The sequence below is a fragment of the Aspergillus candidus genome, assembly GCF_002847045.1.
Source record: "Aspergillus candidus strain CBS 102.13 unplaced genomic scaffold BDW47scaffold_74, whole genome shotgun sequence".
Taxonomy (NCBI): domain Eukaryota; kingdom Fungi; phylum Ascomycota; class Eurotiomycetes; order Eurotiales; family Aspergillaceae; genus Aspergillus; species Aspergillus candidus.
This window is the reverse complement of record NW_020194079.1, coordinates 81,406-108,195: the sequence shown is the minus strand read 5'-3', so window position 1 is coordinate 108,195 and position 26,790 is coordinate 81,406. Positions and strand designations below refer to the sequence as shown.

Sequence of the window (26,790 nt, the reverse complement as noted above, 5' to 3'; positions counted from 1 at the left end):
AGCTAAGACGGATAAATAAAGGTACCTCAAACACATCGACACCTACCCACCCGCAGCAGCATTCATCTCCGCCTTCCTCGCCCCCTCCGGCGCGCGCTTCCTCCTCCTCCACCAACCCCCGCAACTCCCAACAGCCGGCTCCGCCGCCGCCGCATCAACAGGAGCAGCCGGAGCAGCAGCCCCCGGCACCGGCAGCGTCAGCAGCAGCAGCGGGGCGTCCTCGCTGCTGGGCTCCTCTTTCGCGGCGACGGCGTCCTCCTCGCGCACCTCGTCGAGCTCCATTGCGGCTAACCCGACCTCTCCGCAGACGGAGGAGGCGGTGCGCCAGTTTATGAGTGAGGTTTATGAGAATTACGTGAAGACTGTTATGAGTCCGTTTTATAGGCAGGGGATGGAGATTACGAGTCCTGTTTTTAGGGGGAGGGTTACTGCTGCGGGGAAGAAGTGGTTGTAATCTTTTCTTTTGGGAAGGAGGAGGTTTGATTGTGAGTGGTTTGTGGTTTGTGTATTTTATTTATTTTTTTTTGCTTTTTCTCCTTGCTACATGTGAGGCTAGCGTGGCGTTCTTGACGGGTTAGATAGCTTGGTTATTCCTTGGTCTATCGGTATCAGCATATTCATGTCGCTAGATTTACTACTAGACATGTCTAGTACAACATAAGATCGTTCCTCTTATGACTACGTTCGTAAGCATATGGAAGATTGTCCAATATTGACTACCTGTATATAACCAACTCACTACGCTAAGAGTGCAAACCGGCTTGTTCCCAGTCCCAGACAAAGAAACAATCACCGGGAAATGAAAGATAAAAAGAATAAGAGAAATGATAATCAAAGCCAAACTCCTCGCTCCATATCCACAGCCCGCTCTATAGCCATACCCTACTGCTCATCCGTCATCTGCGGGGTCAGCTTCTTCGCCGCGGTCGCTTTGAAATTCTCGACGGCGCCCACCAGGTCCTCGATCTTGGCCACCGCGCCGAAGATTCCTCCTTCCATCTTGACCCCCTCCAACGTGCTGACGTGCAGGGTTGATTCGCTGGCTGCCGTCCCGTCCTCTAGCACGACACAGTCGAATCCCCGGTCGTTGGCTTCCCGCATCGTCGTCGCCACGCATACGTCTGTCGTAACGCCTGCCAGGACCAGGTTCTTGATGCCCTTGTTTCGCAGGAGTAGTTCGAAATCCGTGTGCGCAAAGGCCCCCCGCCCGGGTTTGTCGATCACGGGCTCTCCTGGGATCGGGTACAGCTCGTCCACGGTGTCGTGGCCGATCTCCCCGCGGATCAGTAGCCGTCCGAGCGGCCCTTGAGAGCCGATCCCGAGTCTCGAGGAGTTGTTCTGGGATCGGTACGCCTCCCGACTAGATAGTGTAGAGAGGTCTGGTCGATGACCTGGTGCATGTTAGTAAAATGCGTGGGTCCAATCGCGGCTATGTCACGTACCTTCGCGGGTGTGATACACCGGGAAACCCGACGATCGGAAGACATTCAAGACTTGTTGGAGCTTGGGGATCAGGGCTTGGGCGGGAGAAATGTCACACCCCTGAAACTCCATGTATCCACCGGGAACGCAAACTAGAGGAAGCTGTCAGTCACGACTCTCAGCAATGCTCCGTACAGGGATCGCACAGTCTTTCTGCATGTCAATTATGACGAGCGCGGTGGTGTATGGCGTTAGGCTCGCATCGTGCGGCCAATCATACGGAAGCGCCGCGATCTGGCCCTTGCGCACCTTATGATGCGACATTTGCCGAGGTTTCTCGAGCATCGGGCCATGATTGTGCGTCGGGTTCAGAACGCTCAGCGTCCAGATACCCGGGGTGCCCGCGGCGACTAGCATGAATGGGCAGTCCATCAAGCGAGAGGTCCGCCGGCGCTTTCTCGTCTCCTCGGTCAGACCATTGCGCGGGCGATAGTGCCCGCCGCGATCGCAGCGCAGCCACACCTTGGCCGTGCGGCCCGGTTTCTTTTCCGTGGGGGTACTGGACGACTTGACGACGACGTTGTAGCCATGCGCCTTGCCATGCGCCTGCACGGCGGCGAGGAGGGAAGCCCTGCGACCGGAATACGCATGTGAGTTGGTGGTCGCGACAGGGGCGGGGAGCGGAGTGGGTTTTGGTGGGGGCGGGGGTGGTCGTCGGTGGACTCACTTGTCCGGAAAGGTGCCTTCGGGAGGCGGAATCAACTGCATGGACATCTCCGGGATATCCTGGAGATCGCTCGGGGCGTCGAGATTCAGATCGGTGGGGTCCGCCATGGCAACAGACGATCTAGACTGCGGATCAGCAGCAGAAAGCTGAAGCGCGACATCAGCATTATAGGAGGGGTGAACGATCCATGTAAACAGCCACAGGAGGGAGCCAAAAGGGAATCAACAGAGAAAAGACATCAAGGACATTCTAAGACATTCAAAATAAAACCGTGCGTGGAAGCAAAGGGGGTTTGAATCAACAATGGGTGTGCGTGGACATACGCGGTCCCTTTGGAGACCGAAGTAGATGCCCAGAGGGAACCAAGAGATGCAAGTGGAGGAAACAAACAATAACATGCAGGCCTGACACCAGACCGCAAGGCTTGTTTCAAAGGAAGACTTACACAACCAACCAAGGTGTGTCCAGGGGTGAATCAGGATCATCAACTGATCTCAGACCAAACAACAGGAGAGGAGAGGGTGATAGTTATGGAGAGACCGATAAGGACTAAGTAAAGAGAACTAAGAGTCACTCACACTGGAGCCTGGGAAGACGCACGGGTACGAGGGCGGTCAATAGTTCCATTAGAGCCGAGTAGTGGCAATATAGAGTATGTATAGTCCGTATAGTATGTGTACTCTAGTAAGTATACTGTCACCTGCACATCTCCCGTGGACACTGCCTGGATGACTTGTGATATATTATTAGATATTAGAATATGGAATACATATTATAAGATAAATATATGTTTCTCCTGAAGATGAAAAATAAAATTACAGGAGTATTGAAAGTACATCTCATACCTCAAACCGCCTAACCCTCCTAAGTATAGCAACTCTTGGCACGAAATCACCCGGGAATAGTCAGATCGGGGCCTGAGGACCAACAACAACATCAACAACAACCACTTCCTCTCCCTCTCCCTCTCTCTCTCTCTCTCCCTCTTCTCTTCCCTTTTCCCTCTGTGAGGGTTTGTTTTAAACGGTAAGTCTCACTCACGGAGGGTAACTCTCTCCGTGTACTCTCTTCTCTTCTTCTTTTCTCTTTTTTTCCTTTCTTGTTTCTTTCCCCTTTTTCTTTCTTTCTTTTCCTTTCTCCCTTCCTTGTTCCGTCGCAATCGCCGACCCTGCGACACCGCCTCGGCCCCTCCCCCATTTCCCGTCGTCATCAACCACCACCAGTTCACGCACGGTTGTTGTCACCACCAACCACCCCCCCCTCCGGCGTGGATGACCTCCATCTCGACACCCTCTGATCCTTTCGTCGGTAACTTTCAATTATTCTGTTGATTGTGATTCCGTTGATCGACGTCCCATCCGCTCTTCTGCCCTCCCACGTGGTTCCCCTAAACGTGCAGTCTCCTATCCCCTGGCGTTGGCTGCTGGGCCAGGAACCATGCCGTCGGCGGAAGTCTCTTCCTCCACCTCGCACCCCAAGGAATCTAGATCCGGTCGGGATGAACTCGCCCACTACAAAGCTCAATATGAGCAGTTAGAGTCCGAGTTGGCCGATTTTCAGGCCTCCAGCCGCGAGCTGGAGGCGGAGCTGGAGAAGGATATCGAGGCCTCGGAGAAGCGAGAGCGGAAGTTGAAGGAGAGACTGGACAAGCTGACTTACGAGGTCGACGAGTGGAAGGTATGTGAATCGATTGGGCTCTCCCTGGCCCCGCTGGAGGGTTTTAGCTCACCCCCGCTCGCCGCAGACCAAGTACAAGCAGTCCAAGTCCGAGGGCGGCGCCGCCCAGAATGCCCTACAGAAAGAGATCACTACCCTACGAGACACCACCCGCTCGCTGCAGCTGAAGCTGCGCGATATTGAAGTCACCAACGATGATTATGAACGACAGGCTCGCCATACGACTTCATCCCTGGAGGATCTGGAGTCCAAGTACAACATCGCTATCGAGAGGGGGGTTCTGCTGGAGGAGGAGATCAAGAATGGCGACAAAGAGCGCGAATTCCTGCGCATCGAAAACCAACGTCTTCGCGACGAACTCTCCGAAGTCAGGATCGAGACCGACATTGTCCAGGAGAGGCTCCGGAACGCCGAATGGCACGGTGGTGGTCGACGCAGGAAACCGACTCCCTTGCACCGCACGCCGTCCACCCCCCAGACCCCGGAGATCTTCGATCGGTCGCCGGCCACCTCGACCGTCTCCTCGCCCTTGTTCCATACACCCCCCATGAAAGCGTCGCTGGCCTCGGTCGCGGCGACGCCCCCCTCCCCACCCATGTCGGAGACGAGCAGCATGCGCAAGTCCATCAACGCCGTCCCCGGGTTTCCCCGCCAGAAGGCCTCGGGGTCTGAATCATTCGGCACCCGCTCCCTCCACGGGCCCCGCACCCAGCGGTATCAACCCCATTCCCGTGCGACATCCGCGGCGTACAGCAATGGCTGGTCCACGCCGTCGGTGACCTCCCGCCCCAGCTTGACCAAGCCCAGCAACGCTCCGGCCCAGCGACCGTCCGCGCTTCCCAAATCGGGTTCCCTCTGTCAGATCCGCGGCCTCATCGGCAAGATGCAGAAGCTCGAGGAACGCGTGCAGTCCGCCAAGTCGAAGCTGCCGCCCCCGTCGGACTCGCCGTCCCGGGGCTCGTCTCGCGCCGGGTCGCGTTCCGGATCGATCCTGGGCAGCAGCCCGATGGGGTCGACCATCACCCCGCGCGGCGGCGAGGCCCGCCAACGCCTGAGTAGCAGCAGCTTCAGCTCGTCGCTCCGGGATGGCGACGGCGTGCCGTCCTACCTCCCGCACCGTCCCTCGTTCAGCCAACGGACCCAGGGCGATAGCCGACCGAGCAGCCGCACGAGTTTCTCCAGCTCCTTCAGCCACAGTACCCACCCGAGCGTGGCCCCCTCGTCGACCCGGCCGGAAAGTCGCCAGAGTCGCACCAAAACGCCTCTCGGGCATTATTCGACGAACCCGACCACGGAAAGCCGGCGGCCGCGGTCGTCGCTCAGCAACCCCTCCGCGCAGGGGGCCCCGGTCAACGGCATGTCTCACATCGACGAGGATGAGGATCTCGCCATGCACATGTCCGTGCGCGCGAAGATCAGTGAGGCGCGCCAGACCCGTCTGCCATCGATACCCACCCCAAACGGGCCAAACGGGGTGAAGAAACGGACTCCCAGCAACATGTCGGCCATCCCCACGCCTCGTACTCTCCGGACAAGCGGCGAAATCGATCGCCGGGAAAACATGGGACCCTCCAATCACAAAGCGACCCCCAGTGATCTGGGCGAGACGTTTTAGAGTTGTCCTCGCTGGTTCTCCTTCCCCCTCTTCTTCATTCTCCTTTTTCCCGCCTCCATCCCCTGAATTCCACCATGTCCCGTACGTGCCGCCCGGGACGCGGAGGATGTTGGCCTTTACGATGTATATGTCCCATACGCAAGTGTCAGTACCAGTCTACTGATCATTTCGCTTGCGAATTATCTCTCCCCCCCTTTCTCTCTACCTCTCTATTCCTTTCCTTTCTCATGTCACGTTTTTGTAATCCACGCGATCTGGGCAAGACCTCGTTTGTTTCCTCGAAAGCCTACCTCGCTCTATCCCAACTGTTGTTTCTTCGGGCAGGGGGGCGTGTCGGTTTGGGCTGGTTTCATTAGACATATTCCGGTTTGATAAGGTATTGCCTCGCGGTTTTGCTCTCTAGTCTCGGATCGTCATACGGGTTTTTTGTTTTGCTACCATCAGTTTCGGCTGGCAGGGCGGAGTTGGCTCGCTCAGGATTTTGTGTCTGTTTTTTTTTTTTCGGTGGCGCCATCGATTTGATATCCCTATGTCGGGGGTTGTTGCACTTTGTTGTTGTGCAGGACCCTATCGACGTCCCAGCTGTATCCCAGCGAATTCTTCTTTTCTTTTCTTTTCTTTTCAGTGGTTGTATCTTTTCCCATGTATAGGGGAATAGTATTTTGTGGTAGCTGAGGCGTTTGAACAATACAATACCCAACTATCTTTCAATATCGGTAGTGAATAGTGTCCTTATGAACAGTGTCCTTCGTAATCTGTGGATGTATAAGTCAATCGGGTGTTAGGTGAACAAATAAATAACTAGATAGATAAACAGATATCACAAGGATCAGCGATTGGTGGTTGCCGTGCGAAATGATGATCGGATGTCTCTACAAATATATATTCGGGTGTGCCTCGGTTTGATTATGGAACAGTGAACGCCGAGTCTCTACTAATTATATAGAGCCTCGGGATATGTTGATTGATGAGATAGTCCGATATTATTATATAGCAGGGATGAAATTAGTGAAACGGTGTAGAACTCATACAACCCGTGAGATTGGTTGAGACAGCCTGACAGATCAGGCATGCACACTGCTGACTGGTAAGACTCGAGACAGACAAATTAACCCCCATGGGGAATCAACAACGAACAGAGGGTACAGAAGTTAAAGTAATCAATTAAAAACACGAGGTCACACTTATGCCCCAGCCAGGTAAAGATGAGAAACACCACCCTCGTCAGTGGCCAGACTAGAATCACTCCCGAATTTCTAGCCCACGATTTGGTGAGGGCGATCCCTCTCTGCCAAATTCCCAACTCCCAACGGGCCTGGTCACTTTCTAGGGCCAAGTGGCCGGTGTGGGTCCTTCAACAATTTGTCCCGTTGAGGCTTAGTCTCGGTGTGCCGTCAACAAGTGGACTTTACATCATCGGTGAGGGACGCCATAATTCATGACTAGGTAGTTTTAGTTGACTGCCGAGTTCCGATATAGTTAGTTAGCGTTCGGCGGTGGTGATGGGCAACGCCGATGGAGGTTTGTGGTTTGAATCAGTCCTGTTTGAAGGGCTTCTTTCTCGGTATATTACTGCCGACTCAATATTGTCAAGTATTTAGTCCATGAGTCTGATTGAGAGAGCAGTTGGAGATAAATAGTTCAGTCCGATACTGTACTTCCCGGTTGATCGACTCGGCCTTTAGTTTAGTGCCGTTTGGGAGACGATCGGCGGTGACTCCGTAGACGGTCAGATCTGTTGGTTGTCATTAAGTATATCTGGATTTTGACTGGGACGAATGGATACACGAATAAAAAAATTGTCGATGTGTCTAGCGGACGACCGGATGAAAAACGTCGATTCCTGATAAATCAGGCAGGGATAGGACAACCAGGACCCGAACTACGAATGGAGAGGAGGCGGCGTGGGAGTATTATGGGCACCGCCAAGACACAGGGAAATATGCATCCACATTGGAGATTCCTGTTGGTTCAAGAGTGTCATCCTTGCCCTATGGTTGAACAGTTTCTCGGAATTTCCATGGAATGAGCCCCCCTGGTTGACGTGGGACCCGAACAAGCAAGAAGGAAAAGTGGTGGGAAAGGAGGAGAGAGAAGCAGATGTTTAGTTGGGGAGATGACTTTCTCCTTTGGGTTTAGACGGCTGGTTCGGCGGTGGGTTTTCCCTCCGGTTCCTTTATTATTTATGGATTTTTTTTTTTTTCTGGGCCAGATCATTCACTACTAAGGAAGTAACTAAGTAGTCCCGTACCACTACTACTACTACTACTACCATCCATCTGTCTATCTTCTTCCTCTTCTCTTCTCCTCTCCTCCTTGGCTGGGCTTCTTCTTCTTTCCTCCCTCACTTTCACTACTATCATCTATTCTTTTTTTACTCCTACTAATCTTGATCCTCTCGAGGTGCTCATCGTACGTAACCCACCCCCACCCCTCTCTATCCAAGACCACTGTCGTATTGCGATGCACGTCCAATGGCGTGCAAGTATATCACATACGATCTTCAAGTTTCAAGTTATATCCTCGTTCATCTGACAGACGCTAACTCTGCCTTGCCGCGCTCTTTCTAGTCCCCGGATTTCTTCCGTCAGATTCCTCGTCCTTCTCCCGGCCGATTCTCTCCCCCTCAGTCTCCCCTCCATCGCTTGATGCCGTCCTTCTGATCCCCTGTATTACTATCACCACCGGGACAATCGACAGACGCCTCCTCTATCCTCAATAACACTCCTCCGTCCTAACGCCTTACTCCGTGTTCTCTACCTCCGATCACACATCTTTGCCGGGCTGATTTCGCATGGTTTTGAGATCTCGCCACACATAATTCACGGCTTGCATCATGGGCGCCCCTAACGATTCTTCCACAAATGGCCTCGCCGGCTCGCTGGCGGCCAAAACCGACATTCCCTCTCACTTCATTGGCGGTAACCACTTGGACGCTGCACCCCCGAGTATCGTCAAGGACTTTGTCGCTCAACACAACGGTCACTCCGTTATCAGTTCGGTGAGCTTCAGTTCGAATGACTTTGGAAGCAAAAGGGGGGAATCCATGTCTAACAATGGTTGTATCTAGGTTCTCATTGCCAACAACGGTATTGCGGCCGTCAAGGAGATCCGCTCCGTCCGAAAATGGGCCTACGAGACGTTCGGCGACGAGCGTGCCATTCAGTTCACGGTCATGGCTACGCCGGAAGATCTGCACGCCAACGCGGACTACATCCGGATGGCGGATAAATATGTTGAGGTATGAAATCCAGGAATGTGGCCGGTGGGATGGGACACGCTTGCTGACTAGATCGTCAGGTTCCCGGTGGGACGAATAACAACAACTATGCCAACGTCGAGCTGATCGTCGATGTCGCCGAACGAATGGACGTGCACGCCGTTTGGGCCGGTTGGGGCCATGCCTCCGAAAACCCCCGCCTTCCCGAGTCGCTGGCGGCTTCGCCGAAGAAGATCATCTTCATTGGCCCCCCGGCCTCCGCCATGCGTTCGCTGGGTGACAAGATTTCCTCCACGATTGTCGCGCAACACGCCGGGGTGCCCTGCATCCCGTGGTCCGGCACTGGCGTTGAGGAGGTCACGGTCGATAACAATGGGATCGTCACCGTCACAGACGATGTCTACAACAAGGGGTGCACTTTCTCTCCCCAGGAGGGTTTGCAGAAGGCCAAGGAGATCGGGTTCCCCGTCATGGTCAAGGCGTCCGAAGGTGGCGGCGGTAAGGGTATTCGCAAGGTCGACAAGGAGGAGGACTTCATCTCCCTGTACAACGCCGCCGCTGCGGAGATCCCTGGTTCGCCTATCTTCATCATGAAACTCGCAGGGAATGCCCGTCATTTGGAAGTGCAGCTGCTGGCGGACCAGTACGGAAACAACATCTCCCTGTTTGGTCGCGACTGCTCCGTGCAACGACGTCACCAGAAGATCATCGAAGAGGCGCCCGTGACCATCGCGAAGCCGCCCACCTTCCAGGCGATGGAGAAGGCCGCCGTCAGCCTGGGTCGCCTGGTCGGTTACGTCTCCGCGGGTACCGTCGAGTACCTCTACTCGCACGCCGACGACAAGTTCTACTTCCTGGAGCTGAACCCCCGTCTCCAGGTCGAGCACCCGACCACCGAAATGGTGTCCGGCGTCAACCTGCCCGCGGCGCAGCTCCAGATCGCCATGGGTATTCCCCTCCACCGCATCCGGGACATTCGCCTGCTCTACGGTGTTGACCCCAACACCACCTCGGACCTCGATTTTGACTTTTCGAGCGAGGAGAGCTTCCAGACCCAGCGTCGCCCGCAGCCCAAGGGGCACACCACCGCGTGCCGCATCACCTCGGAGGACCCCGGTGAGGGGTTCAAGCCGTCCAGCGGCACCATGCACGAGCTGAACTTCCGGAGTTCGTCCAACGTCTGGGGTTACTTCTCCGTCGGTACTTCGGGTGGCATCCACAGCTTCTCGGACAGTCAGTTCGGTCACATCTTCGCATACGGTGAAAACCGTTCGGCGTCGCGCAAGCACATGGTCATCGCCCTCAAGGAATTGAGCATCCGCGGTGATTTCCGAACGACCGTCGAGTATCTGATCAAGCTGCTGGAGACGCCCGCGTTCGAGGATAACACCATCACGACCGGGTGGCTGGACCAGCTGATCACGAACAAGCTGACTGCGGAGCGCCCCGATCCCATCGTCGCGGTTCTGTGCGGTGCCGTCACCAAGGCGCACCAGGCCAGTGAAGCCGGCGTGGAGGAGTACCGCAAGGGGCTGGAGAAGGGTCAGGTACCCTCTAAGGATGTCCTCAAGACCGTCTTCCCCGTGGACTTCATCTACGAAGGCGCTCGGTACAAATTCACCGCCACGCGCGCGAGCCACGACAGCTACCACGTCTTCATCAACGGATCCAAGTGCTCGGTGGGCGTGCGTGCCCTGGCCGACGGCGGCCTCCTGGTCCTGCTGGCCGGTCGCAGCCACAACGTTTACTGGAAGGAGGAGCCGGCCGCGACGCGCATCAGTGTCGACGGCAAGACCTGCCTGCTGGAGCAGGAGAACGACCCGACGCAGCTCCGTTCCCCGTCCCCCGGTAAGCTCGTCAAGTTCACCGTCGAGAGCGGCGAACACGTGCGCGCGGGCCAGCCCTTCGCCGAAGTCGAGGTGATGAAGATGTACATGCCTCTGATCGCCCAGGAGGACGGTATCGTCCAGCTGATCAAGCAGCCCGGCGCGACCCTCGAGGCCGGCGACATCCTCGGCATTCTGGCCCTGGACGACCCCTCGCGCGTGAAGCACGCCCAGCCGTTTACCGGCCAGCTGCCCGAGTTGGGCCCCCCTCAGGTGGTGGGCAGCAAGCCGCCCCAGCGCTTCTTCCTCCTGCACAGTATCCTGGAGAACATCCTGCGTGGGTACGACAACCAGGTGATCATGGCGGCCACGCTGAAGGAGCTGGTGGAGGTCCTCCGGAACCCGGAACTTCCCTATGGCGAGTGGAACGCCCAGTCGTCTGCCTTGCACTCCCGCATGCCGCAAAAGCTGGATGCCCAGCTTGAGAGCGTCGTCGAGCGCGCCAAGTCGCGCAAGGCCGAATTCCCCGCCAAGCAGCTGCAGAAGACCATTGCGCGGTTCATCGAGGAGAACGTCAACCCCGCCGACGCGGAGATCCTGAAGACCACGCTGCTGCCTTTGCTGTTCGTGATCAACAAGTACATGGACGGGCTGAAGGCCCACGAGTTTGGCGTCTTCAGCGGTCTGCTCGAGCAGTACTACAATGTCGAGAAGCTCTTCGCGTACCGCAACATTCGCGACGAAGATGCCATCCTGAAGCTCCGCGAGGAGCACAAGGACGACATCCTCGGCATCGTCCACACGGTTCTGTCTCACAGCCGCATTGGCGCCAAGAACAACCTCATCCTGGCTATCCTGGCCATGTACCGTCCCAACCAGCCGGGTGTTGGTAACGTGGGCAAGTACTTCAAGCCTATCCTCCAGAAGCTGACGGAGCTTGAATCCCGCTCGTCCGCCAAGGTCACACTCAAGGCCCGTGAGGTCCTGATCCAGTGCGCCCTGCCGTCGATGGAGGAGCGCGTGGCTCAGATGGAGCTGATCTTGCGCTCCGCAGTCGTGGAGTCGCGGTACGGTGAGACGGGCTTCGAGCACCGGGAGCCCGAGTTCTCGGTGCTGAAGGAGGTGGTGGACTCCAAGTATACGGTGTTCGACGTTCTGCCTCGCTTCTTTGTTCACCAGGATGTCTGGGTCACGCTGGCCGCTCTTGAGGTGTATGTGCGCCGTGCCTACCGTGCCTACACCCTGCAGGACATCAATTACACCGCGACGGGCGAGTTCCCGCTGCTGTGCTGGGACTTCACGCTGAGCAAGATCGGACAGCCTGAGTACGGCCCGGTCTCTTCCGCGCATCCGTCCACCCCCAACACCCCGACTGCCGAGGCCAGCAACCCTTTCAAGCGGATGAACTCCTTCAGCGAGCTGTCTCACCTGGTCAACGACAGCACGGGTGACCCCGTGCGGAAGGGTGTCATTGTCCCCATCCAGTATCTGGAGGATGCCGACGAGGCCCTGACCCGCGCCCTGGAGGGCTTCCCCGTTGCCAAGTCTAAGAAGGGCAGTGACCACACCCTCCTTGCTAACCTGGAGGGCAAGCGACGACCGGCGCCCAAGGTCGAGAACGACGACGAGCTGACTGGCGTTCTGAACGTCGCAATTCGCGACGTCGAAGATCTCGACGATGCGCAGATCGTCAAGCAAGCCACCGCGTTGATCGAAACCTTCAAGAGTGAGCTCCTTGCTCGCCGTGTCCGCCGCGTGACCTTCATCTGCAGCAAGAACGGAATCTACCCCGGCTACTACACCTTCCGTGGTCCCACCTACGAGGAGGACGAGAGCATCCGTCACAGCGAGCCGGCCCTGGCGTTCCAGCTGGAGCTTGGACGTCTGTCCAAGTTCAAGATCACCCCCGTGTTCACCGAAAACCGCAACATCCACGTCTACGAGGCTATCGGTAAGGGTCCGGAGAACGACAAGGCGGTGGATAAGCGGTACTTCGTGCGGGCTGTCGTCCGTCCCGGTCGCCTGCGTGATGATATCCCGACGGCCGAGTACCTCATCTCCGAAGCCGACCGTCTCATGACCGATATCCTGGATGCGCTGGAGATCATTGGAAACAACAACTCCGATTTGAACCACATCTTCATCAACTTCTCTCCCGTTTTCAACCTCCAGCCCCATGACGTGGAGCAGGCCCTGGCCGGTTTCTTGGACCGCTTTGGTCGCCGCCTGTGGCGTTTGCGTGTCACCGGCGCTGAGATCCGTATTTTGTGCACCGACCCGGCCACTGGCATGCCCTATCCTCTGCGTGTCATCATCACCAACACGTACGGTTTCATTATCCAGGTGGAGCTCTACGTGGAGAAGAAAACCGAGAAGGGTGAATGGATCTTCCAAAGCATCGGCGGCAGCAACAAGCTCGGCTCGATGCACTTGCGCCCTGTCACGACGCCCTACCCTACCAAGGAGTGGCTGCAGCCGAAGCGTTACAAGGCCCACATCATGGGTACCCAGTACGTGTACGATTTCCCCGAGCTGTTCCGCCAGGCGTTCCAGAACAGCTGGTCCAAGTCGCTGGAGCAGATCCCGTCGTTGATCGATCAGCGTCCCCCTGTTGGCGAGTGCATCGACTACAGCGAACTGGTCCTGGATGATACCGACAATCTGGTCGAGATCTCTCGTGGCCCCGGCACCAACACTCACGGCATGGTTGGTTGGATCGTCACTGCCCGTACGCCCGAGTACCCTCGCGGCCGACGTTTCATCATTGTCGCCAACGACATCACCTTCCAGATCGGTTCGTTCGGTCCGCTGGAGGACAAGTTCTTCAACAAGTGTACGGAGCTGGCGCGCAAGCTTGGCATTCCCCGCATCTACCTCTCTGCCAACTCTGGTGCTCGTATTGGAATGGCTGACGAGCTCCTTCCGCTCTTCTCCGTTGCCTGGAACGATCCGGGCAGGCCCGAGGCTGGGTTCAAGTACCTCTACCTGACTCCCGAGGTGAAGAAGAAGCTTGATGCCAGCAAGAAGAAGGAGGTGATTACGGAGCCGATCACTGAGGATGGCGAAGAGCGCCACAAGATCACCACCGTGATCGGTGCCAAGGATGGTCTGGGTGTTGAGTGTCTGAAGGGCTCGGGTCTCATCGCTGGTGCCACCTCCAAGGCGTACGAGGACATCTTCACCATCACCCTGGTCACTTGCCGTTCCGTTGGTATTGGTGCGTACCTTGTCCGTCTTGGTCAGCGGTCCATCCAGGTCGAGGGCCAGCCGATCATCCTGACCGGCGCTCCGGCTATCAACAAGCTGCTGGGCAGAGAGGTCTACACCTCCAACCTGCAGCTCGGTGGCACGCAGATCATGTACAGGAACGGTGTCTCGCACATGACCGCCAACGACGACTTCGACGGTGTCCAGAAGATCGTCGAGTGGATGTCCTTCGTGCCCGACAAGAAGGGCGCCCCCATCCCCATCCGTCCGTGGTCCGACAACTGGGACCGGGATGTGGCCTACTACCCGCCCAGCAAGCAAGGCTACGACCCTCGCCACCTCATCGCCGGCGCGCAAGACGAAGAAGGCTTCCTCCCCGGTCTCTTCGACGTGGGATCCTTCGAAGAGGCCCTGGGCGGATGGGCCCGAACCGTCGTCGTCGGTCGTGCCCGCCTGGGTGGCATCCCCATGGGTGTCATCGCCGTCGAGACCCGCACCGTCGACAACGTCACTCCTGCGGATCCGGCCAACCCTGACTCTTCTGAAGTCGTCAACACCGAGGCTGGCGGTGTGTGGTACCCTAACTCGGCCTTCAAGACCGCCCAGGCGCTCCGTGATTTCAACAACGGCGAGCAGCTTCCCGTCATGATCCTGGCCAACTGGAGAGGTTTCTCTGGCGGTCAACGTGACATGTTCCAGGAGGTCCTCAAGTATGGTTCTTACATTGTTGATGCGCTTGTCAAGTATGAGCAGCCGATCTTTGTCTATATTCCGCCTTATGGTGAACTGCGTGGTGGCTCTTGGGTTGTCGTCGACCCCACGATCAACCCCGATCAGATGGAAATGTACGCCGATGACGAAGCCCGCGGTGGTGTCCTCGAGCCCGAGGGTATCGTCAACATCAAGTACCGCCGAGAGAAACAGCTCGACACCATGGCCCGCCTGGATCCGGAGTACGGCGAGCTTCGCCGCGCCCTGGCAGACCAGTCTCTCCCCAAGGAGAAGCTCACCGACATCAAGATCAAGATGGCCGCTCGCGAGGAGCGCCTCCTCCCGGTCTACATGCAGATCGCGCTCCAATTCGCCGACCTCCACGACCGCCCCGGCCGCATGAAAGCCAAGGACACCATCCGCCAGGCCATCAGCTGGAAGAACGCCCGTCGCTTCTTCTACTGGCGTCTGCGCCGCCGTCTCAGTGAAGAAGTCATCGTCAAGCGCATGGTCGCCGCGGAGGCAAACCCCGCCGCTACCCACGACCGCAGCGGCGCCGTCCCCGCCGCCAACCCGGACTCCCTGCCCCCTGCGCCTGAGTCCACGCGCAAGACCCACCTCCGCACCCTCCACTCCTGGACTGGCCTCCTCGACGACGAGCTCGAAAACGAGGACCAGCGCGTCGCCATGTGGTACGAGGAGAACAAGAAGATCATCCAGGCGAAGGTCGACTCGCTCAAGTCTGACAGTGTCGCTTCTGAGATCGCACGCCTGCTTATCGGGAACAAGGAGGGTGGTCTCCGGGGTGTGCAGCAGGTGCTGGGTATGCTTCCTGTTGAGGAGAGGGAGGCTGTGTTTAAGTATCTTGCTTCGGCTTGAGCTTGATTGAATGAATTCTATAGATAGACCTATAACTACTATGCATACTCAGTATGTTATGTATGTCGTTTTTGTCTGATTTTGTTGTGTGGGAGTTGGGGAAACAAACATGTTCATGTTAGATATCTATTTTTATTTTTATTTTATTTATCTTATCTTACTTTTTTACCTTTTACTTTTTGCTTTTTACTTCTTGTTGAACTGAGTGGACAAATGGTGCATGCGCTGCGCGGTATGATTGTCTGTTTTTGTCATCCTTGTTTATACATATGATGATTGTGTGAGATGTTTTTGAACATTGATCAAATCTCATCGTCTTTTCCTATTGAACCAACTAGTTCATTTCTCTCGTTAATCATTATCGAGGGTTCCTCTTGTCGAATAATTCTAATAAGGGGTCTAACTTGGGGTATCTATATTGTCCGTTCCCCATGTCTGTTCAAGCAGCCGCTCCAATGTTTCTCAACGAGAAATGGTGTTGAAATCGCTACCAGCTATCGTGAGCTAAGATTGCGCTCTCATTCCATTAGTTTCTCAGCAGCATCACATGTGTCGTGGAACAAGTTGCATCTTGAAACCGGTAGCATATCACATATACTCCGGTCCCCCGATCGGTCCCCCGATCAGCCCCCCGATCAGTCCTCCGATCCGTGCTCCGTGTTCAACCGGACCTGGATTCTGTAATGATGATGCATGGGATTTTATGGATGCCATCGGTATCGTCAGTAAATAGTGAAGGGCAACGGCGTCGGGTCAGTTGCAGCAGCGTTGTTACCTTTTGACCAGAGGGTTTCTTTTCATGTCAGGGACAGGGTCATATGAAAGCCTGCCTACCTTGATAGAAATTCGCCAATGGTCGAAGTGGTGAGTACTCCTTGAGCCATATCCGATCACCGCTTCTATCCGCGCGGGAAGGACAGACGCATTCTCGACACCATGGGGTTAGGCGCATCCCACGAAGTCGTGGAGCCAGTGGCTCCCGACGCGACATATCTCATCGAGCAGCTCAAGCAGTTGATCAAGTCCCCCGAGGACCTGAGTCACGAGCCCCAACGCTCAGAGATTCAACGCCTCACTCGCCTGGCGTCCGTGGCTTTGGAGACACCTCAAGAATCTATGCAACGCATCGTGTTTACCCACCTTCCCCTCGTCACCACTCGCCTCAGTCACGAGTTCGGCATCCTGACCACCTTGATCGACGGTGACGACACCAATCCCGTGGCCCTGGCCGACCTCATGGAGGCCAGCGGCTTGGATAAGAGCCTCGTCAGCGCCATCATGGACTACCACTGCTACCATGGCTCCGCTATCGAGCCTCGACGGGGCTTTTACGCGCCCAAAAAGCTCACGCACAGCCTCCTCGACCCCAAGGTTGTCACCACCCTCACTTGCTGGCATGACATTGTTGGACCTGCCTATGGCTCGCTTCACCGGGTCTTGACCGGTGGTCCCGACGGGACCGTCGGGAGCGGAAAGAAGGAGAAGACGGCCTTCCAGGTCAGCCACAACACCACGCAGAGCTTCTACGACTGGCTCGAATCTCGGCGCGAGCGACACGCGAGCTTCTACGGGTACATGGCGGCGGTCCATGCGGTCACGACCAAGTGGACCGACGTGGTGCACTTCGACGAGGAACTCGCACGGGGTATGCAAGAGACCGAGGTGGTCTTTGTCGACATCGGCGGCGGCGACGGCTCGCAGTGCATCGAAGCGCAAAAGGTCCACCGGCTCGGCGGCCGGATCATCCTGCAGGACCGTGCCGCCGCCGTCCAGAAGGCGGACGTGGCGCGCGAGGCCGGTGTGGAGACGATGGTCTACGACTTCTTCACGGAGCAGCCCGTCAAAGCGGCGCGGGCCTATTTCATTCAATTCGTCCTTCTCAACTGGGCCGACGACGACTGTGTGCGCATCCTCGCATCCCAGGCCCCGGCCATGGGCCCCGGGAGTGTGCTGACGATCGTTGATTATGTGCAAGGGCACCGGTGGGAGGCCAAGGGCGAGCTCCCTGAACCGGATCTGTGGACTCCCGCGGCCGCCCTGGCGGCGCGTGCTTGCCACAATGCCGTCGGTCGGTCGGGCGCCGATTATCGCGTGCTGCTGGAGCGGGCCGGTTTGGAGTTGACGGAAATCCGGGTGTTTACCAACTTTGGCCAGGCGGTGATCATGGCCAAGAAGCCTATGATGTCCCGGTTGTAGATCGCTCTCTAGATCTGGGATGATGCTCTTGATCCGCGTAGTTTTGAACCTGTCAGAATATCAGAATAAGTACCCACCATACCTTGGCATCGATAGGTCCCTTCCCAGAGGGTTCAATAAAATTTTGTGTTTTTTGTCCGTAGGCACCGTGAGTCGCTGCGACTTGTACATACATATGCGAAAACACGCATGAGGCCCCGGGAGATAACGGAGTTAAGCCTTGAATCCGAGGAACTATAATTAGTTCACGTGGAATAATACACATCAGGTGACCCACTATCAGCAGCCCCATATATATATAGTTACGGCCCCCCTCCACCCCCCCGATCTCCGTCCCGCTTGATCCACTCGTTCCAAAAATTTCCCTCCTTGGAGATTTCCACTTCTGTCTTTATCGCGTCGCAAATTTCATTAACCAAGACCCGTTGCAATGGCCGCTCAAGCTGCCGCCCCCCAGCTCACCAAGAGCAAACCAGAGGGCATTGACCTCTATGCTCGCTTTGCTCTTGCCGGCGCATTGGGCTGCTCCATCACCCACGGCGCCTTCACGCCGGTCGACGTGTACGTATCCTGAATTCAAAATATATCCGCACTCAGTTGACTCGGGGGGGCGGGTTGGAAATTCCCGCCCGCCGATTAACTCCCGGCTTCCCCCCCACCAGCACCAACTAAAACATATCATCTTCCCACACAGTGTCAAGACTAGGATCCAGCTTGACCCGGCAACCTACAACCGCGGCATGATCGATGGTTTCCGCAAGGTCATCCAAAGCGAGGGCGTCAGCGCTCTCGCGACGGGCTTTGGTCCGACCTTCGCGGGCTATTTCATGCAAGGCGCCTTCAAATTCGGAGGATACGAATTCTTCCAGAAGAAGATTGGTGAGACGCTGGGCGCAGAGACGGCCAAAAACAACCGTACCGCGGTGTACATGGTCTCTGCGGGTTCGGCGGAGTTCTTCGCCTCGATTGCCTTGTGTCCCCTGGAGGCGACCCGGATTCGTCTCGTCTCGACGCCTGGATTTGCGAACGGTCTTGTCGGTGGCTTTGGGAAGATTCTGAAGAATGAGGGGATTGGGGCCTTTTATTCTGGCTTTGGGCCTATTCTGTTCAAGCAGTATGTTCATTCGAATGACGACTCTCAATATGATGAGAAGAGCAAAAGACTAACCCACAAACAGAATCCCCTACACGATCACCAAATTCGTCGCCTTTGAAAAGGTTTCCGAGGCTATCCTGAGCCAGTTCGACAAGTCCCAGATGTCCGCGGGTGCCTCGACTGCTGTGAACCTGGGATCGGGTCTGCTGGGTGGCTTTGCTGCTGCCATCGTGTCCCAGCCCGCTGATACCATGCTGTCCAAGATCAACAAGACCAAGGGTTTGCCCGGTGAGAGCACCGCCTCTCGACTGCTCAAGATCGGTAAGGAGCTTGGTGTGCGTGGATCTTTCGCTGGTCTCCCGACCCGTCTGTTCATGGTTGGTGGCCTCACCGCGGGCCAGTTTGCCATCTACGGCGATATCAAGAAGCTCCTCGGTAAGTGCACTTTTTGTTCGTTTGCTCCGTTTGAAATGGTCCTCATATTGACTTCACTACCTCCAGGTGCCACCCAATAGAAAGAACATTAGACATCATACCCAGATTTGTACAGCTTAGATCAAAGTGTTATGTTCCGGCTACTACATAGACTCGGTCCAATTGTATCCGCCTACGTGTTTTTTTTTTTTCTTTCTTATGCGTGAGGATATAATCTAGAGCAAATTCGACCACTGATAACATCGTTCCTACATACCTACCAAGTAACTCAGGAAACACCACCCTCTATTCTTCAGCACGCTCTCATATCCTTCGTCCGATTTTTGCTTACTGGTTCAAACCTATGGTGTGAAAGTGACTGCAATCGGTTGGTATGTCGGCTGGAACATGGGCGGCACGATCTCATCGTCTTCTGGCGTCAGGATCATGAGCGGCGTGGGGCTGAGGGCGGCGAACAGATGCTCGGGCTTCCACTTGGCGTGGCGGTAGAAACTCTGGACGGTCATGCGGTCACTGAAGGTCGGGGCGTTCTTCTTCGCGCCGTGGACCCAGACAGGCAGGTTTTTTATTCTGCTCGAGTGTCATTTTGGCCAGGTATTTGAAATGCATCAGGTGCTCGCCCTGGTCGTTGAGAAGGGGGATGTACTCCGGCGGATGGCCGCGAGCCTGGTTCGCGCGATCCACGACCGCGTGTGCAACGATGGCTGCCTCGTCCGGCGGGTTGAGGCCCCAGTCTGGCATCAGCCCCTGTGCAATGATGGCCTTGACGCGCTTATCAAATGCAGCGGCTTCCAGGGCAATTCCGGAGCTGTAGAAGAAGCCCCAGATCGCGATGCGGTCGGGGTCGACCCAGCCTCCATCCTGTAGGAACTGTGTTTTCGATTGCTGGTCAGCACAGTTCAAATCTACTCTCCGGCGTTCCAACGTCGAAATTTGTTCACGACACTCACCGTAACGGCGTCGTGGTTATCCTCGGCTGTCTTCTGCGGATCCAGATCGTTCCGAGGTAGGCCGTCACTCTGGCCCAGCGTCCGAGCGTCGAAGACCAGCGCTGTGACGCCGTTCTTTCCAAACCATTCGGCCACGCCGGCCACAAAGATCTCTTTTGGGCTGTTGAACTAGTAATAGAAAGGATTAGATTCAGTGGAGTAGGTTTGGCCCGGGGGCCGCGGGGGAGTGGGGGTTGCTGGCTCACTGCACCGTTGATAATCACAGCGGGACCGCCCTCTGGACCCACAAACAGCCAGCCTCGCAGAGTCAGGCCATACGGAGTCTCGAACTCGGATGATGACCAACCTCAACTTGTTATGGACGCGGGTTGCCCAGGGTACATCCTCTTTCCCGGAGATTTGCAAGCAAGTTGCCAGAGAGACAACATCTTCCATACCCTGTGTAGCCCCGTTGCCAGAGGAGGGAAGGAAACTGTGTGCGGCATCACCGATTTGCACGACTCGCTCGCCAGGGGAAACCAGCAAGGTTGCGGCTCGCGCCACACGAGCTTGAAATCATGGATCTGGTCCTTGGTCGTTGCCTTGATCAATCGGTTGGCGAACTCAGGCCAACCAGGAATGGTAGCCGTTTGTTGGAGTACAACTTCAGGTCCAACCCAATTGGACCAGGACTCATTGCTGCTTCCGCGGTTCTAGCATGAGATCAGTGGTTCGTTTGCGTAGGTGGGTGAGACAGGGCATTTGATTCGGCCGTACAGGGTATGTGAGTACCATAACATTTCGTCCTCCGTTCTCCCGAAAAGTGCATTTACCTCTTCTCTAGATGTAGTCAGCAAAACAAAAAAGGCTTTGGAACGGGGACAATCAGACAGGGGCGGACGAACCCCATCCATAATTGTGTGGAGGATATCCCCGGCTTCAGTAAAGAGAACTTCGCATCAATATTGGGGTCTACGAGAGCCTGTTCAATTGGCAGCAGGGCTCGATAGATGGAGTACCCTGTCGGGCGGGCTCGGACTTCGTGGCCGAGGGTGATAGTATAAGACTTGCTCGAAATCCCATCGGCTGCAACCACCACGTCTGCTTCGATCTTTTCTTGGTCTTCCAGAATCACATAAGCCTTGGCCGACCGTGGGTCCTCGTGGTACTCGACCACCTGTTTGCCATATTCGGGCGTCAGTCCCACTCGCTCAGCCAGGTCCGCGAGCATCTTGTGCATGGTCGGACGACTATGTCGATATATCTTGGCGGGTGGCTCAGCGTCTCCCCTGCTATCGTTCTTATCTGGATTTGGACGAAAAGGTGCTGGGCCCGAGAGCAAGTCTCCGTTGATTTTATGCCAGGAGATCCACATCTCGTACGAGATGCGACATGTCTGGCCACTTCTTCAAGGCACGGACCGCACTGGTCCCTATGGTGACTGCATCACCTATAGCAAATTTGGCTTGTCAGATCAAACCTGGTGTTGGAGGGCTAAAGGCACGTACCAGACAGAGTTCGCGACAGGCTTTTCTCTAGAATTCGAACGTCATGCCCCTTGCGCCAGCACTCAAGAGCGGCTAACAAGCCCGCTACTCCTCCACCAACAATCAAGACGGAGATTCCCGTTTGTGGTAGTCTCTCAGGCAGGGTGCCCGATGAGCAGCCATTTGAGTGGGACAGATCTGTGGCACAGTCGAATTGCATTTCGCTACCTGTGATGAGATCAGGCTCGCGGGTTTGACCGAAGTGAAATGATTGCGAAGCGTGATTCAGATCTTGGTAATTATTTGAAGCACTTTAGACACATGCGACCCTTCCGCCTCACACAAAGGCCAATGTTACAGCTGAGCCCACCCATAGCTCGGAGCCAGGTCGGTTCAGGTACCCGGACAGTCAACATTCACTGCAAAAGGAGCAATATCTTTTTGTGACACCGAGAGACCCCAACAATACTGAGGCATTGTATGTCCCGATCTTCCCAGCGAGGCCTAGTGTCGGAGCAAAGTGGGTCGAGTCCCTGGTAAAATCGGGAGATCGGCACCGACCCCACTGGAGCCCTCCGGTCAGCCTCCGATGCGCCCCCGAGGCTTGTATTGTATTGTCCCGTTGAGTGACAGTGTAAATACGAAGTTAATGGCCCTTTGAGTTCGCGTCCGATTGCTCCCTCGAAGTTGGGGTAATGGGCGTTTTCCGCAAGGTTTTGAGTATGGCTATCTTGTAATGATTTTTATATATACTTTTGTACTACTAGTACTGACTGATGAGAATAACTAGATATTACTTTTAGAAACTGGAAAATATGTTACTAGTTAACCGTTATCACAACACGTGGAGCGTGCTGACTCAATCCTTTACTTATTTAACCATACGTGTAGTAGGTAGTACCAAGATAATGGATGGCTTGGCTGTAGTGTAACCACAGGGCAGCGAGACAAGATACTGGGCAGAATGACCAAAACAAAGACACATAAAAGGGGTTTTCATTATTCCATGCACTGTATTGTTTCCCGGACATTCATCTCAATCGTAAGAAACCGTGCAAGGGAGTAGCAGAGCAGTACCAGGAGGGCGATGTTCAAAATGTAAGAAAAGGGGGTATAATGTGGTATCGTAACATAGAAATGGAATATCAAAAGAAAGGTAGTAGCAGATCCAGTCTACGCAAGCTGTCTTTCCAGACTGCGAGGCGGAGTCAATATCGGTGGCATGCTCCGGTAGGGAGAAGAGGCTTCGCGCAGGCCGCGGCTGGTGTGGACGGGGCCCATGTTTGCAGCAGGGTCGTCGATCCGTAGGGGACTGATGTCGACGGGGATGCGATCTGGGAGGGGCGGTGGGGCGCGGTAGCGCGGGTTGTGGGGATCGAAGTATGGATGGTGAGGATGGGGATGTGGATGGGGATGCTGCGACATGGCGTAGGCAAGAGATTCGTCTGGGTGGCCGGGGAGGGAGACGTAGGAGGCGTTGAGCGTGCGGGCGATGTCTTGTAGGAGGATCTCCATCGGGGCGATGTAGGCTGTGTGGGTCTTTTCGGACCAGGCGAGAACGTGCCCGCAGACTCGACCAGTGGACCTTTCGAAGACCCATGCTCCGGAGTCACCGGGGACTGGGTGGTGTTAGCGGTGAGATCCAAGCTGAGCAAGTTGGGGTTGCGCTGTGCACTCACTTCCGAAATTCCCGTCCACGCAGAAGCTCGTTGAGAAGGTATGTCGTCCGCGAAGCTTGACGATTGTCATAGCTTTGGATATCTGTCCGGATTGCAATCCGGTGGTCCGCCCGCAACTGTGGACCTGAAGGCCGCCTAGGTCTTCTAGACGGGCGATGTCGTTGAGGTAGATCGGTTGTCTCTGCGACATCGACGATCCCTGTTCGCCGGGTCTGCGTGCAAACCGTGTCTGGTTCTCGTATACGACGTTGCGCGCGTCGGTTCGATCCTCGTTGATCTTGATCAACGCCCAGTCGATCTCGTGTCTGAGCCCTTTCCTCGTCCAGCGTCTGACGCCCGATGAGGCATGCACATATCCAAAGGAGTGAGAGGCGAGGTGCTCGTCGTCGCGGTCTTCAGGACACGGGAAAAAGTTCTCGTCTACATCGTCGATTGCGGGCTGAGTGACAAACAAGGGAGGTTCATCACCCGGCTCAATGCCAGCCGTGTCGCCGATCGAGGCTGAGTCTTCATCCTCATACTCGCGCATACCATCCTCCTCTGAGGAATAACCGTCGTCCGAAAGGGTAAAGTCGTCATAATTGCCTTCCAGGCTCTGCGAGATAGAGATATCATCTCGGTCTTCATCCTCAGAAACTTCGAACTCGAGATCAATCTCGGACGGGTCGTCATCACACCAGCTGTACATGAACTCTGGGTCTTGAGCCACCGACCCCTGGGGCCAGTGACCTGCGGACCGGTGAGGACCGGGGTCGACTTCTTGTTCATCGGCGTCCTCTTGGTCACTGGGTGACTCCAACATGTGGTGGACGGTCATTCCATATGGTGTGCCATCCACGAGGACCGAGCCGCCGTAAGTCACCGGAGGGAGATGCTCCTCGTTGAGGAAAGCACCAATTGATGCGCCGCATAGCGGCCGTTGTTGATAGCATGGATTCGGATCATGGTATGCGGTGGAAGTCGTGTCATTCCCAGGCCCAGTCTTTGCCGGCTTGCGGCGCTTCTTGCGTGGGACCTTTGACCGTTGGATGTCTCCGCGAAGAACTAACATATCCCAATCATCCCGGTCGAGCACGAAGTATTTCTTGAGCGCTGCGCGGACTTTCTTGGCGCTGCAACAGGTCACACAGATCGTCGTCCTGGCACTGTCCACCGACTCCCCGGTCATCATCAAAGTAACACCGCAGGACTCGGATGAATCTTTTAAGATCTTTTGGAGAAGCTTCCTCAGCCGGGGCATCATGTGGAAATTCCACTCGTTGAGGTGTGCCTGGGGGATCTCGACGTTGGTGAGTTTCTTGAAAGTCCTCTTCCTCACCCTCCCGGGTTCAAAAGCGCCCATCTTCTCCCTTAGAGCCTTCATCTCCGACGTAGGGATGGCCGAGTATGGATCATCCACGGGGACAGTCTGCGTGTGAATCGGCGCAGGAATATACTCTCGGGCAGGCTCCTTCGGGCCAGAGGAATCCTGCTTGGGAACTAGCGCGAGCGGAAGACAATCGTCCAATTCCTCGGCACCCGGGGCCGAAAAGATGTCAATCCGACAACAAGACCAGACGATTTTGGACATCGTGTAGATGAAATTCATGGAGAAAGTAAAGATACTATCCGGCTCCGAGAGGTCCAAAACCGGGTAGTGGTAGGTTTGGGGGATCCTGAGATTGAAATCATCGAACGGCTGAGTGGAAAGGTGAAAGTTGGGCGCATCGAGACATAGTTGGACCACGTGGAGGTATGCGCTGCCACACTTGGGACCCAATTTCTGCAGATACACATTCTCGATCCTCTGTTTGAACATGGACATGTTGTACTTCATTTTCCAGAGACGGCTGATGGGCGTCCACAGTCCGATCTCGAGAAGCACGAGACCCAGAGAATAGAGATCAAAGGCCCAGGATGCATCATCATCGATCAGCCTCCTATCGTCGGGATGACGATACATACTCGATGACAAGGGTTCCGGAGTCGGGCCGTTGCCGGGGAATTGAGCGAACGAAGTCAGGTAGGGACGCCGCAGGTTCTCCGTGAGACCTACTTCGTCGCTGTTTGTATTCGTCAAGCCAGGAAATATCAGTACGTTGCTGCTGTTGATGTTGCCATGAACCAGGTTCTGACTCCGTAGCTGCAAAACCGCCATTAAAAGGTCGTAAGCCAGCCGGAATCGGGTCTCCAAAGTCGGGACTTGATAGTCGTCTCCGACTTGAAAGAGGGAAACCAGAGGCTTGGGCTTCAAACCCTTCAAAAGATCCGTAGGATTTCGGAGAAAAGGGAAGTAATCGATAGGCATTTGGTAGATGAAAGCGTAGCGGGAGTTTGCCATGTCGACGTAGTAGCCCAAGAACCTCAACAGGCCCAAATGAGACACCCGGGAATTTTGCACAAGTTGATCCAGAGTCTGCTGCACCCGATCCAGCCGCTTGTTCACGGGAGCGGTGTAGCTCCCAGAAGTCTCCAACATCATCGGCGTAAATTCCACCAAGATGGTCGCAGTTGAATCCTTGGTGCCGCTCAGAAGAGGAGAAGCCGCGGTGCTCATACGACCGATGGCCCGGGAATTTGAAGACGCGGCGACCATTTCATAAGGGGGCGGATTGTTATCGTGCGATGCGCCGGACAGTTGCAAGGCTGAGCGATCGATGATGTAATTCATGGACGCCATCTTGAATTTGGCCGGATCGATACCGGGCGAATGCAATCCAGATTTCTCCGAGAAAGGCGAGTAGTCAAAGCTGTCCTGATGAGACGGGCGTCGGTGCTTGAAGTCCGAGTGGCCTGTTTCGTCCGCCCACGACCGACTTCTCGCGGCTGCCTGTGCCCCATGCGCACTCCGGCGCGAACTCGAGAGGTCATAAAGGGTGTCGATACAGGCCGTCAGGTCCGCAAGGATCGACTTGGAGTGGTTAATGTCGTCGTCCGTCCAGTGGGTCTTTGCGGGCAGACTGCTGAGTACATCTTTGGAAGCAGTGTCCGCTCCGGCGCCCTTCGGGGGCAAGCCCGAGGCTCCCGTGTGCTGGAGACGCTCCGCTTCATTGAGTTGTTCTTGGATACTCGACATGACGCTGGCGACGACGTCGCTATAGCCAGCTTGGGTTAGAGACTCGTCGATATCATGCGGCTGAGCGGCGCTGGCGTCACTCCAGTCCAAACCCCATGCGAGGAGTCGATCGCGCTGGGTCCGGAAGCTCCGATGCAACGCGACGAGTTCCGGGTCGTCGACCGCCTTGGAAGCCGTGGTGACACTCTCACAGGAGGTCTTTGTATCGGTATACATTTTGGTGAGACGCCGCTGGAGGAAACCTCCCCCATGGTGGAGAACGGACATCTTGGCGCAATTGGTGTGACGGTGGTGATGGGGGGGGGGGGGGTTTGAGGTGGGGGTGGAGGAGCAAGTCACGAGAATACCTCAGGCACGGATTGACCATACACCACCCATGTTCAAAGATCTCAGGTGAATATGGGACACAACTCAGGAGCGATAACACCGAAGACTATAAGATCCGAAGCAAAAGAAGGTGATGATGATGAAAGAATAAGAATAGATCGAAAGTGGGCAGGAATTCTGTTGCCTAACCAATAGGGAGTGGCGAGTGAAGGCAAAGCCTCATGCCAAGCCACATATCACGTGGCAGGCAGCCGCCATTCGCACCCGCTTTGGTCCGTGCTCTGCAGCATTAACCGGTAGTT

The 26,790-nt window shown here is 55.7% G+C and overlaps 9 protein-coding genes across 9 annotated transcripts; 5 read left to right on the top strand and 4 right to left on the bottom strand.

Annotated features, from left to right (window-relative positions):
* Nucleotides 1-21: 21 nt before the first annotated feature.
* BDW47DRAFT_113147 (TRAPP subunit TRS20) lies at nucleotides 22-618 on the top strand (the record flags this gene model as incomplete). Its single annotated transcript, XM_024814332.1, has 1 exon — nucleotides 22-618. A coding segment is annotated over one exon (433 nt), but the record flags the coding sequence as incomplete, so codon positions are not given.
* Nucleotides 619-706: 88 nt separating this feature from the next.
* Nucleotides 707-2,654, bottom strand: BDW47DRAFT_113145 (cysteine hydrolase family protein). Its single transcript, XM_024814331.1, has 5 exons — nucleotides 2,595-2,654; nucleotides 2,150-2,269; nucleotides 1,629-2,053; nucleotides 1,443-1,574; nucleotides 707-1,391 (listed from the first exon to the last, which is right to left on the bottom strand). The coding sequence occupies exons 2-5, from the start codon at nucleotides 2,254-2,256 to the stop codon at nucleotides 883-885; spliced, it is 1,173 nt and encodes a 390-aa protein (XP_024667969.1). The 5' UTR covers nucleotides 2,257-2,269; nucleotides 2,595-2,654; the 3' UTR covers nucleotides 707-882.
* Nucleotides 2,655-3,586: 932 nt separating this feature from the next.
* On the top strand, nucleotides 3,587-5,441 carry nde1 (nuclear distribution protein NudE; the record flags this gene model as incomplete). The annotated part of the gene is made up of 2 exons (XM_024815534.1): nucleotides 3,587-3,826; nucleotides 3,894-5,441. 2 exons carry the CDS (start codon nucleotides 3,587-3,589, stop codon nucleotides 5,439-5,441), a joined length of 1,788 nt encoding a protein of 595 aa, XP_024667968.1.
* A 2,743-nt stretch (nucleotides 5,442-8,184) lies between these two features.
* Nucleotides 8,185-15,427, top strand: BDW47DRAFT_85617 (acetyl-CoA carboxylase ACC1). The gene is made up of 3 exons (XM_024820054.1): nucleotides 8,185-8,442; nucleotides 8,512-8,682; nucleotides 8,742-15,427. Exons 1-3 carry the CDS (start codon nucleotides 8,278-8,280, stop codon nucleotides 15,282-15,284), a joined length of 6,879 nt encoding a protein of 2,292 aa, XP_024667967.1. The 5' UTR covers nucleotides 8,185-8,277; the 3' UTR covers nucleotides 15,285-15,427.
* Nucleotides 15,428-16,220: 793 nt separating this feature from the next.
* Nucleotides 16,221-17,480, top strand: BDW47DRAFT_129509 (S-adenosyl-L-methionine-dependent methyltransferase; the record flags this gene model as incomplete). Its single annotated transcript, XM_024817002.1, has 1 exon — nucleotides 16,221-17,480. One exon carries the CDS (start codon nucleotides 16,221-16,223, stop codon nucleotides 17,478-17,480), a length of 1,260 nt encoding a protein of 419 aa, XP_024667966.1.
* A 430-nt stretch (nucleotides 17,481-17,910) lies between these two features.
* On the top strand, nucleotides 17,911-19,091 carry BDW47DRAFT_129508 (putative mitochondrial phosphate carrier protein (Ptp); the record flags this gene model as incomplete). The annotated part of the gene is made up of 4 exons (XM_024817001.1): nucleotides 17,911-18,041; nucleotides 18,175-18,594; nucleotides 18,659-19,011; nucleotides 19,078-19,091. The coding sequence occupies 4 exons, from the start codon at nucleotides 17,911-17,913 to the stop codon at nucleotides 19,089-19,091; spliced, it is 918 nt and encodes a 305-aa protein (XP_024667965.1).
* Nucleotides 19,092-19,352: 261 nt separating this feature from the next.
* Nucleotides 19,353-21,180, bottom strand: BDW47DRAFT_129507 (Alpha/Beta hydrolase protein; the record flags this gene model as incomplete). The annotated part of the gene is made up of 6 exons (XM_024817000.1): nucleotides 19,353-19,581; nucleotides 19,658-19,881; nucleotides 19,962-20,129; nucleotides 20,399-20,653; nucleotides 20,774-20,780; nucleotides 20,846-21,180. The coding sequence occupies 6 exons, from the start codon at nucleotides 21,178-21,180 to the stop codon at nucleotides 19,353-19,355; spliced, it is 1,218 nt and encodes a 405-aa protein (XP_024667964.1).
* Nucleotides 21,181-21,280: 100 nt separating this feature from the next.
* On the bottom strand, nucleotides 21,281-22,011 carry BDW47DRAFT_113132 (uncharacterized protein). The gene has a single exon (XM_024814330.1). It carries the CDS (start codon nucleotides 21,645-21,647, stop codon nucleotides 21,435-21,437), a length of 213 nt encoding a protein of 70 aa, XP_024667963.1. The 5' UTR covers nucleotides 21,648-22,011; the 3' UTR covers nucleotides 21,281-21,434.
* Nucleotides 22,012-22,262: 251 nt separating this feature from the next.
* Nucleotides 22,263-26,470, bottom strand: BDW47DRAFT_113130 (uncharacterized protein). The gene is made up of 2 exons (XM_024814329.1): nucleotides 23,107-26,470; nucleotides 22,263-23,046 (listed from the first exon to the last, which is right to left on the bottom strand). The coding sequence occupies exons 1-2, from the start codon at nucleotides 26,426-26,428 to the stop codon at nucleotides 22,601-22,603; spliced, it is 3,768 nt and encodes a 1,255-aa protein (XP_024667962.1). The 5' UTR covers nucleotides 26,429-26,470; the 3' UTR covers nucleotides 22,263-22,600.
* Between the last annotated feature and the right edge of the window lie 320 nt (nucleotides 26,471-26,790).